Source organism: Centropristis striata, chromosome 21 (assembly GCF_030273125.1).
Source record: "Centropristis striata isolate RG_2023a ecotype Rhode Island chromosome 21, C.striata_1.0, whole genome shotgun sequence".
In the NCBI taxonomy this organism is placed as follows: Eukaryota; Metazoa; Chordata; class Actinopteri; order Perciformes; family Serranidae; genus Centropristis; species Centropristis striata.
In genome coordinates this window covers 31042157-31057799 of record NC_081537.1, presented here as the reverse complement: position 1 = coordinate 31057799, position 15643 = coordinate 31042157, and the positions used below count along the sequence as shown (strand labels likewise).

At 39.6% G+C, this 15643-nt stretch overlaps 1 protein-coding gene across 1 annotated transcript in view; it reads left to right on the top strand.

Moving 5' to 3' along the window:
* Positions 1-2737: 2737 nt before the first annotated feature.
* Positions 2738-15643, top strand: part of pkd1b (polycystic kidney disease 1b) — a 49317-nt gene continuing 36411 nt past the window's right edge. The window contains 11 exon segments of the mRNA XM_059324997.1: positions 2738-2935; positions 5504-5684; positions 5778-5986; positions 6071-6189; positions 7212-7359; positions 7446-7711; positions 7817-8581; positions 9319-9450; positions 9617-9762; positions 9905-10041; positions 10587-14245. Of these exon segments, the coding sequence (XP_059180980.1) occupies positions 2863-2935; positions 5504-5684; positions 5778-5986; positions 6071-6189; positions 7212-7359; positions 7446-7711; positions 7817-8581; positions 9319-9450; positions 9617-9762; positions 9905-10041; positions 10587-14245 (5835 nt within the window). The 5' untranslated portion in view covers positions 2738-2862.

Here is a 15643-nt window from a genome sequence, read left to right as displayed (position 1 = left end):
CATAATAATAATAATTTATTATTATTATTATGGTTATTATTATATATTGTTATTATCATTATAAGTATTATTATAAATACATTAAATGTTAATTCAAATAATAATAATAGTAATAATAATAATAATAATGATAAAAACAATGCTAATAATGATTATCATTGTCATTATTATTACTATTTTAAAAATACATTAAAATAATAATTATAATCATTAATAATTTAACAAAATGTTAGGAAATAAAATGACTAATGCACACATTAAAAATTATTTGAATGCATTTTGTAAATGTTAATTAATTCAATATGTGGCACACTCCAGCCTCCATAGAATCCCATTTATACAATTATGTAGAGATGCAGAGAATAAGTTATGGGTAAATTTAAATCTTGTCAACTTTGGATCACATACTGTCAACACTTTTCTAAAAATCAGGACAAAAAAAGTTATCAAAAGTGTCCTTGAGAACAATATTAGAGCAAATGTATCAAACAGTACGAACTGCCACTTTATTCAGTGTTCAGCACAGCTCCCTCCTGCTGAAAAGTTCTATCTCACAAAGAGAAAAACAATGGTATCCATGGCAACAGGCTGACATTCTCAGCTATGGTTGCCTTATCGCTGCCGGCAACTTTATCTGTTTCCTCTCCAGGCAACCCAGATGGCATCCTTTCTTTTAAAACTAGCTCTTTTGCGTCACAGAGCTTTTGTTTGGGAAGTGATGAGGTCTTGGAGTTAGTGCTCAGACAACACAATGCAGGAGAAACGTCTCTGGCAACCCAGCAAACCCTCAGATCCCTCTATATTCTTTTTTTTTTTTAAACTTCTCGTTATTGGGGTTTTTTTTTCTTTCGTTCACATACAAAAATAAATAAGATACATGTTAATTTATGCTTGAAATCAACACAAAAGAACAGAATGATAGTAGAAAAAAAACCCTAGGTGGAGTCAAATCAAATACCAAAACAGTAATAATAAGGTTCACAAATAAAAGAAATAGATTTAAATAGTAATAATACAACTTGGAGGATTTCAAGTGTTCTAAAATGTACAGTTGTTAATTTTTCATGGGATTATATTTGGTATAATAGTCCATAAATGGCTGCCATATTGTGTAAAAGGTATTTATCTTACCTCTCAGGGTGAATTTTATTTTTTCTAACTGCAAATGTTTCATTATATCATTCATTAAAGCTTGATAGACTGGAGGAGTTTTTTGTTTCCAGTTCAGCAGAATTATTCTTCTCGCTAACAGTGTCACAAAACAAATCACATTCTTCTGGTTGTTTGATAAAGAGACACTCATTGAAATACTTGCAAATTCCAAATTTCAACCCTAGAGAATACTGGAGGATATTACATACAGCCAGAATGTGTAAAAAAAAAAAAAACATACGGACCCGGGGGAGGGGGATAATATTTTAAGAAATAAATTTTGAGGAAAAAAATGTGCAGATTTATGAGATTTAAAGTGGTGAATCTGCGAGAAAAAAGCTTGCTTTTTTCCCACTTTTTTCTCATAAATCTGTGACTTTTTCACGCAGATTTGCCACTTTAAATCTCTTAAATCTGCTACTTTTTTTCTTGTAGATTTGCCACTTTGATCTAGTAAATTTGCAGCTTTTTTCTCGAAATATTTTGGGTAACACTTTACAATAACCAACTAAGTGATGTTTATAGATTGTTTATAAACCAGTTATTAACCATTTACAAAGTGCTATACAAATGTAATCTTTAATGTTTTCAACCAATTTCTTAAAGGTATATGAATGATTTCAAAATCATTAACACACTTAATATGGTGTTTAAAACGGGGTCCCCATGTCTCTCTGTTTGGTCGTAAATCCACATGGACTTGTACGAGGAGAACTTGACTATGACGTCATATTAAGACCAAGTATGAATAAAAATAAAAAATACAAAAATAATTGCAAAACAAAATAACAAAAAAAAATAAAGTCACAAGAAATTCTCAAAATGAAAAGAAAAAAGTTGAAGTCACATGAAAACATTCAAAATGACAAAAAAGTTGAAATCATGAAAAAAAGATCAAAATGACAAAAATAGTTGAAATCATGAAAAAAGACAAAATAACGAGAAAATAGTCAAATTAATGACAAAAAATGTATTTACTAGATTAAAGTGCCAAATCTACAAGAAAACAATTTACGAGAAAAAGGTGGCGGAAAAAAGCAACTTTTTTCTAGTAGATTTGTCACTTTAATCTTGTAAACTTTTTATCTCAAAACATTACCCCCCTCCCCCGGGTCTGTATGCTGTTGGGTTTTTTTTACACATTCTGGCTGTATGTAATATCCTCCAATATTCTCTAGGGCTGAAATTTGGAATTTGCAAGTATTTCAATGAGTGTCCTATCAAGGGTTAAAAACAACTAAAAAGCAACAAGTTGTACCCAAACAACTGAGACAACAATGATCTGTGGCTTGTTTCTGTCGGGACCCTCAGCTGCATCCCGCCTCACTGACTCCCTCTGCTCCTATTGAGTGCCAGGCGTTTTACAACATGGTAATGAGCCTCCTCTGTCCACTCTGCTTCTATGGCTGTTGCTGAGAGACAAAGTAGAAGTCAGCCAGGCGCTCAGCGTTAGCAGAGAAGAGGCCTTTAAAACAACCACACCACCATAACTCACAGTGTGTGTGCGGGGCGGGGGGCGGGGGTGTCGGTGGAGCGACATGAGAGCGTGGAAGGAAGACAACATTTAGTAAAAGAGCACTGAGGATGAGTGGGGAAAGATAAGAGGAATCATTTAATGCACTGCTGGGAGTGTGTTGATTTCTACAATGCTCCTGTGGTGATAAGGCAGGGACTATTTGTTGTGCAGGAGGATGTGATGTGACCGACACCATGACAGGGACACGTGGGCCACGACACCACCGACTGTGGATCCTCTGCATGTTCTTCATCACTGTAGCTGCAGGTGAGAAATTCATCTTAAAACTAAAAATGTGATGTTTATTTTTTTTAAACTTCTCTTTATTGGGTTTTTTTGGTAACACTTTACAATAACCAACTAAGTTATGTTTATAGATGGTTTATAAACCAATTATTAACCATTTACTACATATTTAATCTTTAAGTGTTTTCAACCAATTTCTTAAATGTATATGAATCTTTTCTAAATCATTAACATACTTAATATGGTGTTAAAAATGTTATAATGAGTGCAAATTAAACTATTAATAAACTAATAATTATAATTTAATTGTTTCTTAATGGTAAAGTAACTATAAACTTACATTAATATACCATCTATTTGCCATTTATAAATTATTTAGTTAGTTCAACATTAATAAATTACCTGTTTACCATTCTAAATGGCCTATAAACGGTTTATAAATCTGTTTACCATTTATAAATGATGGTTATTGTAAAGTGTTACCGTTTTTTTCTTTTGTTCACATACAAAAATAAAGAAGATACATGGGTAACACACACTTACACAATAACCAACTAAGTGATGTTTATAGATGGTTTATAAACCAATTATTAACCATTTACAAAAGTGCTATACATATTTAATCGTTAAATGTTTTTAACCAATTTCTTAAAGGTTTATGAATCATAATAAGCTATCTGTTTACCATTTATAAATGATGGTTATTGTAAAGTGTTACCGATACATGTTAATTTATGCTTGAAATCAACACAAAAGAACAGAATGATAGTAGAATAAAATAAAAGCAATAAAAAAAATTAAAAAACAAACAAACAAAAACCTAGGTGGAGTCAAATCAAAAATCAAAACAATAATAATGAGGTTCACAAATAAAAGAAAGAGATTTAAATAGTAATAATACAACTTGGAGGATTTCAAGTGTTCTAAAATTTACAGTTGTTAATTTTTCATGGGATTATATTTGGTATAATAGTCCATAAATGGCTGCCATATTGTGTAAAAGGTATGTATCTTACCTCTCAGGGTGAATTTTATTTATTTTTAACTGCAAATGTTTCATTATATTATTCATTAAAGCTTGATAGACTAATATCTACTTGTGACCCATTACTAGAGGGATTTCAGGGTTTCTTTTGAATAAAATAAAATATCATAAAATTAAATGGAGAAAGCCATCATAAATATTCTGGATTGTGAACACTTTTACTTTTAAAACACTGAATACATTTTGCTGATTTAAATCTAAAATTTTCCTTCTAAGACATTGTGTTACACAAGGCATAATACCAGTCATAATCAGCACGTTATGGCTCTTTCAACAACTTCAGTTAACCCTCTGGAGTCACCAAAAGCTCCAAATCCAGACTTCTTCATCACATCCAGACCAGAAAACAAAGCAGCGTGGAGCCCTACTGTAAATTTACCTCTAAAGTTCTGGCTGTAAACTCCATGAGGCCAGTTTCAGTTTGATGATGATATACCAAGTAAAACTGGAGACAAGCTCAAATAGATTTAGTATAAAATGATAGAACTGGATGGAACCCTCTTATATGGTAGATTTGACACCTTTGTTCACATTTGCAACATTTAAAATTCTCTATTGAGCATGATAGTGTTTTGAAAGTAAAAAAAATATATTCAAAATCACATTTAATGTTGGACTAAAGGACTAAAAAAGACACAAAATGACCAAAAAAAGACACAAAATTACTTAAAGAAGACACAAAAAGACAAAATGACTAAAAATGACCAAAAGATACAGAAGAAGACACAAAATGACTAAAAAAAATACACAAAATGACAAAAAAAGATACACAATTACTAAAAAAGACACAACAAAAGACACAAAATGACCAAAAGAGACACAAAAAAGATACAAAATGACCAAAAAAGACAAAATGACATAAAATGTCCAAAAAAGACAAAATGACTAAAAAATACACAAAATGACAAAAAAATACACCACAAAAAGACACAAAATGACCAAATTGTTACTCTAAACACACAAGACACAAATAAATTAGAGTCCCACTAGAATAAAAACCAGAGTTGGATGACAGGATCAAACACAATCACAAGATCACATTTATGTTGGTTTTTCTTTCTTTCTTTTTGGTTCAAAATGTTGATCCAGTAAGTCAGAGTAAAAAAACAATTATTATCAGGTCATATAGGTGAGGTTGTGCTGAACAAAAAAGATGTACCAACATGGCATTTCAACATTTTTAAGTGTTATACTGGCAGAATGAAAAGGATTCAGAAATGGACAAAATAGCCCCAGACAAAATTTCAGGTCAGATGTAAAGGTGTGTTTAATTAAGAAAATATGCAAAATATGAAACATCTGTCCTGTAACATCTGTTGTGACTTAAACTCATGTGACTCATAATAAGCTCAACCTGCTCTTCTCATCATGTGACTCAAACAGTTTCATTAACATTATGCAAATGGGCCCTCTAACTATGGCTTGGCTGTTGAAATGAATGTTAAACAATAAAACCAAAAAAGTCTTGAACTGAAATAGTAGCCATAGTCGACATACAAGACTGCAGTTCATTGTATTCATCCAGCTGATGCGTGTCCTTCCAGAGGACATTTCTTGTCCAAACGGCGGTCGGATCCACCTGGCGGGCCGGCGGTGCTATTGGCTCTCTGAGGCGACATCTTCATGGCTGGAGGCAAGGGACTCATGTGGAAAGACTCAGGGAGGAGGTCTGGCTTCTGCGGACAGCCTTGAGCTGCAGAACTTCATCCATTACTCATTTCCAGTGTGAGTGCTACAAACAAATGTCTCCTTTCATGTGTCTATATTTGCTCATATTTAATTAAAGGCCATTTCGCCTTTGTTTTCTGGTTGGTTTAGGACAACCACTGTGTGGATATGGCTGAAAAGATCAAGGGGAGAAGGGTCTGATCAGGATGGGGTTTTGGAGCCTGTGAGTCCTGCATGGTGGGCCGGAGGCGCTGGAAGTCAGGGCGGGTGTACTCAGATGGCTTTGGGGACACCGGGACAGTGGAGGAGAACTCAGTGTGCTGGACGATACCGCTTCCTCTGTGAAAAGGAAGTCACTGGTAAGACTTTTATTTTGGTGGAGAGAAAAAAAGGCACAGGTTCATATAAAACACTCTTCAGTTGGTTGATCTGTCTTATTGCAGAGTCTTTACCATCTGAGGACAGTTATCTGACTGGATTGGTTCTAATGACCGGCATCTATGCTCAGATCCAGATACACCCTATTCCCAACGTCCCAGACATCGGACAGCTCGCAGTGGAGGTCAGTAAAGCTAACCGCTAACACTGGTTTCCGACAGGGTCATCCCTATGTTCCCCGGGTCCTATCTGTCCCGTTTTTCCCAAAAAGGGTCCTATGTTCCCCTGTAACAATACATACCGGGGAGCAATGTATTTCAAGTACTTGTTCGGCATATTCGCAGCCCTGTCAGATAAGCTAATTTTACTGTAGCTAGCTCTTCTAACCATTCGTCAATTACAGCTACTTTTACTCCCTGCTGGAAGAAACCGTCCTAACCAGTATGGAAATCATGCTGGTCTTTGCCGTTTTTTCCAACAGGGCAGTAGCTATGCTAAAACCAGTCATCCATTAAGTTTACTTTAGCTAGCTTTTTTCCCAACAACCTTTAATCCTGTAGCTAGCTGTATTTGCATATGCAAATAACCTAACCCTAACCCTGAAAGGAAAAAGCTAAGCCTTGATACAAGACTTTTCCAGAAAGAGGGTCCTATGTCTATCAATCTTTACAGTAGACTCTCAGCATGGCCAGCAGGCCTACCGTCACATGGCCCACCTCAGCTCAAGCAGCCAAAAACTTTCTGATTACTTTGCAGTTCATTTTTGGCTTTTTAAATCTAGGATTACTCATGTTTGTATATTCCCACCCCTAATCATATTGTCTTGCATCAAGGCTTAGCTTTTTCCTTTCAGGGTTAGGGTTAGGGTTAGGTTATTTGCATATGCAAATACAGCTAGCTACAGGATTAAAGGTTGTTGGCAAAAAAGCTAGCTAAAGTAGGCCTAAACTTAATGGATGACTGGTTTTAGCATAACTACTGCCCTGCTGGAAAAAACGGCAAAGACCAGCATGATTTCCATACTGGATAGCACTGTTTTTTCCAGCAGGGAGTAAAAGTAGCTGTAATTGACGAATGGTTAGAAGAGCTAGCTACAGTAAAATTAGCTTATCTGACAGGGCTGCGAATACGCCGAACAAGCACTTGAAATACATTTCAGAGTCTGTGTTGTTGATTTATATTCCAATGCTCCTTTGACACCCACAGATGCAGCTGTTTCCAGGGATGTGGTTCAGTCATGCAGGTCAGTTGGTCTCAGTTGGGTTGGTGGTCCAACCAAGCTCAGTGTCCTCTTTGGCCCGTGTGCAGATCCTACGACCCTACTGTAACCCGAACCACCACCTGGTACCTCCAGGTACAGTACACCAGTTACTATGTAGGTATTCAGGAAGCTCCTGTTTGTTCGGTACTGAAGGTGATAATCTCCTCTTTGCTCTTCAGGTTGCAGCTCTCTCCTTAATCCATTCAGCTGCTGCTCAGCAGTACCGCTGTGTAACACCACAGGGGGCTGCAGCATGGGCCAGTACTGGTGTCACCTGCTGGAGGCCTGTGTGCCTACCACCAGTCCATGCAGCCCCTACGACTCTGCAGCAGGGGCCCGTGGCTTTGCCTTACCTCCCAGATACCCTGCACTACCCCCCTTCTATCACCTGGTGGCAGACCTGCCTCTGAGAATTAACCCAAGCTCGGAGCTAACATCTATAAGCGTGAGTTGACCTTAGTTGCATGTAATTGGCTTTACCTGCAGGCTTTATGGACCAATGATGTTTGAATAATAGAATCCTTGAACATTTTCCTGCTTTTCTTAACAGCTGCTTCTTCCAGATCAAGCAATCATGGTGTACCCTGATGATATTGTGGCTATACAACACACTCGTGACTCTGGGTCATTCCTACATTGCCTGAACAGTGAAGCCTCTTTAAACTCCCCTTGGCGCCAGAGTTACATGTCCCTTAGGAGAACAGAGTGGGGGGGCTGGTGGGAGGGAGGTCTCACTTACCTACCTCAAGGAGGCCAATGGATGGACGGGGTGGTGTGTGATCTGAGGTTGCTGTACGTGGACAATCTTCAAAGTGGAACAGAGCATGACGAGAACTTTGGCTTCACTTACAGGGAGACAACAACAGCTCCAGATATGTGGGCTCTGACAACTGGTCTTACTCCGAGTCAGAGATCAGAATTTGAGCTAAACATCATCCACCCTGTCCCAGATGAAAAGAACCAGATTCATGTCCAAATCAACACCCCAGTACTCATTGTTGTCAAGGTCCTGTCTGGAGAGAAAGCCAGGAGCTCATGGTCAGCCCCAGTTCTTCAGACCGGGGTCCCCTTCCTTCCATTTTGCCCTGAAGAAGTGGCTGGGTCTTGGGCTGGCTGTGAGAGACAGTCCCATGATGCCTGGTTCTCCTCTGTCACCATGGTGTTGCCTTCAGTTGGGGTTCAAACACTAAAAATCAGCATGATGGATGCAGTAAGCTCTCAAAGTGTAAGTGTGATGGTTTGTGGCTACGAGGCAGTGACGGGGCTTAGTGTTGAACCACATGGATGCCGGAGGATGCTGGTTGACACTCCACAGGTGAGAATGCAAAAATTAATTTACAACACATTTTACTTATTTCAGCAAATATTTTAATTTTTGATTTTATGCTGGCAGTGTGGCTCTAGAGATGGCAACACTTGATATTCGGTCCATCACTTTGGTCCACACTGAAATATCCATTCTATTTGGTACAGACATTCATGGTACTCAGAGGTTGATTCTTTATGATTTTTACTTTTTAACAATTGACAACAGGAAGTGAAATTCATCACTTATCATGCAAAATATAGCCATGTGTTCTCGATCAATTGGCAAAACATTCGGTGCAGATTTTCATGGTTTTTAAAAACAACCTTAACTTTTCTGTAAAATTTGGTAAAGACATTTACCTTCCACATGAGATAATTTGTAATACCTTTGGTGATCCTCTTACTTTTCATCTAGCATCATCGGATAAAAAAATGCAACATGTCTACTAGAATTTTTATAATTAAATACTCATAATACTAATTCTGTACTTTGGCCAGGTTATAAATGTAAAAAAAACGACGCAAAGCTTTGCCTTTCTAAAATTCCTTAACCTAACCAAGTTGCTTTGTTGCCTAACATTAGTAGTCGACCTGAAAGTAGGTTTCTCATGGGACACAAATCCCAGCCTCCTGGGTGTAAGTTCTGTGTTTGCAATTTAGACATGTAAAATTTCAAAATGACATGCTGACCATGGTATCTTTTTGATGTTTTTGTTTTGTTTTGGGTTTGTTTTTACATTGTAGTCATTTATAGCCAAAGTGGAAAGTGGTTCCTCAATAAATTTCACATGGGTGATTGACAACCTGGAGAAGTTTGCCTATGAAGGAGAATCTTACAGTGTAGTGTTCAAGAAACCTGCAGAGTATAAACTCAGGGTAAGATTTCTTATCCGTCTCCATGATGTCACATTTGCTCATTTACATTTTTTTACTTTCAGGTTCATAATTTATTGATGTTTTATATCCTGAGATATATTTCCATTTCAAATGAAACCTTTCATCTTTCTGCTAGGTGACAGCTTCCAACCCTGTGAGCTCCCAGAGCCAACAAATCCTCCTGACTGCTGATGAACCCACCCCACTGGCTGAGCCAGAGTTCCTGTTAGTCCCGGAGGTCATAGCTGTGGATGCTGCACACCTCTACACTGTCAGGGTCAACATGGACATCTCCCTGCCAGTCACCTTCAGGCAAGAAATGCATTTTTCATAAGTAGCCCTCAGAAATCATCAGAGAAAAACATAAGGATTACATATTTTAGACCTTTGACTGTCAAACAAAGACTACCAATATAAATGTACCGGCTTTTTCCCAAATTTCCATGTCATGTAGGTGGGATTTGGGGGATGGCAGTAACAAGGTGGTCCACACCCAGTCAGCTCCATGTCAGGCCATGGAAGGACTTATGGAGAAAGAAGGGAAGCAAGTTTATGTCCAGGACTCAGTAAACTATACTTTTTCCATCCCAGGTAAACACACAGACACAAAAACACTGGATTGGCACTCAGAGAGTGGAGACCTCTGGCAAGGCCAGTGGTGCATTCACATGTTCTGCAGTTGGTCCCATTTGCTGAGTTGGAACTGTAATGTGTTCATGGGCTTTAAGTTGTAATGCAGAAACATTATGTTTGTAACTGTTTAAACTGTTTGCATGACAACAATACACAAGGGAAATCAATCAGGTGATTTTTTTCAGGAACAAATGTTTTCAATTATTCCAACACCACATGAATGCAGCACAAACACCCAATCTTATAATGTAAATCAAAGTAAAATATAATTAATATAGGCTACACCCTTCCTCAAAGGGTCAGTAGACATCCTTGGTAAAGGTATTAGCTTGGTGGAGCATTTAGCTGCCAGATATTCTCCCTAAGGAGTCGGTGCAGACCAAATCAGAGCTAAAAATAAAGTGACATTCAGTGATAAGAATGAAACTGCTAGAAACTGTGTTTAGTACAATCGAGTTCAGTCATTCAAGTGAAACCTTTTTTCCCATGTCTTTTTTATGCAGATGACTACACACTTCATGTCCAAGTCTCCAACCAATATGACAACACTGATGCATCCATAAAGATAAGCGTCCGCCCTCAATTAAACCATCTCCTCATTTCCTCTTCCCTTCACGTGCCCCTCATCAAACAGACTCTCCTACTGGAAGCTTCCACAGAGCCCTCCTCCCATGCTGTTGTCTACAAGTGGGACTTTGGTGATGGATCTGAAGATGTCGAAGGCATCAACCGTAAAGTCAACCACACTTTTGCATCTGCAGGAGTTTATAACGTCACAGTGTGTGCCAACAATACTCTTTCAGTCCTGACTACTTGGCTCATGGTGGAAGTCATGGAGAAAATCTCTGGAATAACCGTTAACTACAATAGATCCAGTGAACTGAGCTCTGCTACAGACTTCAGAGCTACAGTGGCCACTGGAACAAGTCTCATGTGGAATTTTGACTTTGGTGATGGGTCCCTGCAAGGAAACCTAACAGATGGCTCCATCTCCCACATATTCAAGTCACCAGGGAACTATACAGTGCACATAACTGTCTCTAATTCTGTCAGTCAAGCTCATCATTCTGTTAGTGTCGAGGTCTATATGTTGGCTGTTAGTGGAGTTCTCCCTACAGAATGTGTCATGAGTGGGAGAGACGTTCAGTTTACCGCTCTGGTGAATGGGAACATATCCATTCTGACTTTCCATTGGCTGTTTGGAGATGGAACACCTTTGACTGTAGCGAGGGGACAGTCGTCAGCCATGCACAAATTTCAAAGCCAAGGGATTTGCCACATTAGTCTGACTGTGTTTAGTTGTGTTTCATCCATATCATTTAATACAAGTATCTGCGTTGAAGCGCCATTAACCAACATGACAGTGCAGTCATCACAGGAAGTAGTGGCAGTAGGAGAAGAGGTTTGCTTCAGGGTGTTAGTTTCCCCCATACAGATGAGTGGTTACCAACTGAAGTGGTTTACCAGCCCCTCTAGTCTCAAAGCCACTACAGAAAACACTCAGAAGTGCTTTATCTTTAGATATGAAGGTGTTGAAGAGATATTAGTAATGGCAAGTAACAAAGTCAGCAACAAAACAGCCAAAGCTTTTGTTACCATTCAGAAGCCTGTGAGCAAGCTGTCGGTGGCACATGACAGTCAAAGTGGCACAGTCACAGTCAACACAATAGCATCATTTTGGGTTGCCAGTTGCACCGGCACCAATGTGTCACTGCTGTGGGACTTTGGAGATGGATCTCCGGTGGAGCAGAAGCAAAATGTGTCACACGTCTTTACCTCGATGGGTCAGTTCACGGTTACCGCCACAGCATTTAACGCCGTAAGCCGCGATTCTGTGACCCTTAAAGTAAATGTTTTACTTCCTATTTCAGACATTTCACTTCACACCAGCCAGCCGTATGCTGTGGTAGGAGTAGAAACTCTCATCACAGCAATTAGCAGTGCTATCAGTAGCACCAACTACTACTGGACTGTGGATGGAATAACCTCAACCAAACAGGGAACTTATCAGTTTAGATTTGCTTTTATGAAACCAGGAGTGTATCAAGTTAGGGTTATAGCACAGAACTTGGTGAGCAGAAAGGAAGCAGCTATTTTAATTGAAGTCTTTGAAAGAATAGAAGGTCTTCAGATTGAATGTCAAAGCCTGATAAACGGGAAATACGTCTCAACCCAAGAGGAACTGCTGTTTATTACTAAAATCACCAAAGGCTCCAATGTCACTTACCACTGGCTTGCTACACAAAGTGAAATAAACCAACAAATTACAGGTGATGGAGAGCTTTTTCGTATGTTAGCTGATACTCCTGGTGGGATTTCAGTTGAGGTAAAAGCTTCTAACAAGCTGGGTGAGGCCACCAACATTGTTTCTTTAGTGGCAGTTCAGCGTGTAACAGGTGTACACATTACAACACAATCAAACACTGTTGCATTAGGGAGATTAGTGAATATCTCCGTATCTGTGGCAACCGGTTCGGACCTACAGTACCTTTGGTACATTAAATCTAATCCTTCTCCCCTGAGGACAGACACACCCTTTCTTCTCCACACTTTTACAAGTGTTGGCCATTGTCTTGTTAGAGTTTCAGTTCAGAATGTCCTCAGCCACGGCAATGTCACCAAAGAGTTTACTGTTCAGGAGGAGGTCCAAGAGGTGGACTTTGAAATTGAAGGAAAGACGTATCCATTTTACATTCCAACAAATGATGCCATTCAACTCCATGGGCTTTCTCGGAATGGTAGTGATCTTCACTGGAACTGGATAGTTAGAGGCACTATGCATATCAGTACTACTAATCAGACTTTTATGCACACTTTTCCACATGCAGGCATCTATCAGGTGTCTTTGAATGTCTCCAATAGGATTAATTGGCAGATGGTTTCACACAGTGTCATAGTCGAAGATGCAATCACAGATCTGATGCTGAACATTTCCAAGTCCTCTTTATGCACAGAAGAACAAGTCACTTTTATTCCAACAGTTTCCAAAGGAAGCAATGTAAGCTTTGCTATAACATTTCAAAACAAAGACTGGATTCATAGTCAGACCATTCTTGAAGGGCAATTCACCACATCAAGCCTTCCAGTAGGGACACATCGAGTTACAGTGAAAGGTTGGAACCAGGTTAGTAAAGCTGAGGAGTCTTCCAGCATTCTGGTAACTGAGCATATTCAAGGTTTGCGACTTGTCAACTGTTGTTCTGTTACCTTAGAGGCTCTGAAAGGAATCAGGTTCAAGGCAGAAGTTCAAAGTGGACTTTCAGTCAACTACACATGGATGTTTCACTTGGTGGGGTCTGAGCCCACCTGGCTCAAGGGACAAGAAGTGGTCTTTACCTCAGCAGAAAGTGGTTTGTTGTTTGTTAGTGTGCACGCCACTAATGGAATCTGCTCCAAGACAGTAAACGATACTGCCACAGTTCAGTTGCCTGTTAAGAAGGTTACCCTTGTCTGTCAGTCAGAAAGAATATTTGTTGGACACGCTGTCAGGTTTTTTGCAAAAGTGAATGGAGGGAGCAAACCCAGATACCTCTGGGACTTTGGTGACTCAGCTGAGGCATTTGTGACTGACCTCAGCACAGTCAATCATACTTATGATTTTCCTGGGAAGTACAGTGTTATGGTCAAAGTTCTCAACAGTGTTAGCCATGTATCCACACAGCTGCACATTAAGGTGGAGGAGCCCCAGTGTTCTAGCCCTCAAGCTTCTCTGGTTCAGAGCCAGTCTACAATCTTCAGGTCGAGACCAAGTTTCTTTGAAGCAAGTGTGGACTTTAACTGCTCTGCTTACAAAGCTACATACCTATGGGAGATACTCAACGAATCGGATTGTACTAATTTAGACTTATCTGGTAACAAAGTAATTCTTAGAAATCAGGTAGATGCAGCTTCCCCTTTGCTCTTACTGCCGAAGCAAACTCTTGATATAGGACAGTATTGCCTGGTATTTACTGCTTCGCTCCAAGGGACTCCATTACTTGTTCAACGAAAAACCAGTGTTACAGTGGTTCACTCCCCACTGGTAGCTGTCATTAAGGGAGGATCACACAGACTGTGGCCCAGCCTCAGTGACCTCATCCTGGATGGATCTGAGTCTGAAGACCCTGATGTAGAGCCAGGAGTGGAGGACACACTGCAGTACCACTGGACCTTCATGACAGTGGTAAAGGCCTCTTTATGTAAAGCAACTTTTTGACGCTGCATACTGCAGCATAAGACTTGACGCTGTGATAGCTTAGTCCCTTTTCGTACACAATTTGTTAACCCAGGGTTATCCTAAGACCAGAGTTAAAGAGTTAGATTGTTTACTTTTGTACTAACTTGCTTACTTTTCACAGTGGCAACTTTTAGTCCTATGTTTAGTCACTTTTAAAGGTTAATCCCGTAAACTCAAGACTAACCATGCTCTGGAGCAGGGCCAGCAAGCCCAAGGCTGAAGTTGGGGTTAGCCCACTTTGGAATGTCCCAGAATTATGCCTGTGTGGACACTTGCTTAGTCCAAGGGGGGTCATTCCTATGTTCCCTGGGACATAGGACCCTTTCTTAGAAAAAAGGTCCTATGTTCCCAGGACCTTTTTTTCTTAGGGTTTTGGTATTTCACACCAACAGCAGTTGGTGCACACTAAACAGTCCATTCGAACCAAAAGCTCTTAGTTCGGAACGTTTTCGTCGGTGTGAAAGCATCAATCGCACTCTAGTGCGCACTAAATCAAGCGGACCGAGACCACCTCTTTTTTGAGGTCTCAGTCCGCTTGATTTAGTGCGCACTCGAGTGCGCTTGATTCTGCACCAAATGCCAACCTCTGGTGCGGTCCCTCTGGTGAGAACGCAAACCTGGACCAACTCAGGTCTAAACGAACTATTCGAAATGCATCAATGCTTAATTTGCGTGCTGCGTGGATATTCCCCTACATTCATTCAGCAGCAGCACAAATCGTGTGTGACCTACCAACACATGTGTTGTGCGGCTGCTGAATGGATGTAGGGGAAAACACTGGTATGAAATTGATTTAATCTGTAATATACATGTTTCATTAGGTACAACCCCATACATTTAAAAATTCTTCTCAGAGTAGCATACTGATAACAATTGTTCAATAACTGTAGAATCTCATCATGTCTCAAACCAAGCTTAAAGTAGAATTTAATTAAAGCTTCCAAACAAGCCATAGCCTATTCAGAAATGGGTAATGTTGACGATATAAAAAGCAAAGACCAGCGAACGTGTCGCTCCATTGTGAAAGTTCAAATTACCGCTTTTTTCCACTGGAAAATGACGAAACGTCATTCAGACCAATGTGGTTTGTTTGCATGTGTGAACGCGGACCACACACAGTCTGTATGCTACAATGTAACAATTTTACTGCCTGGTGCCGACCAAATAATCGAACTAGCGGGTCCTATGTTCCCCGGGCAGGGAACACAGGACCCTTTCTTAGAAAAAAAGATCCTGGGAACATAGGACCTTTTATCTAAGAAAGGGTCCTATGTTCCCCAGTCTCATACAGAGAGGGGAACATAAGACCCAGGGAACATAGACAAGCTCCCGTCTAAGGCTAAC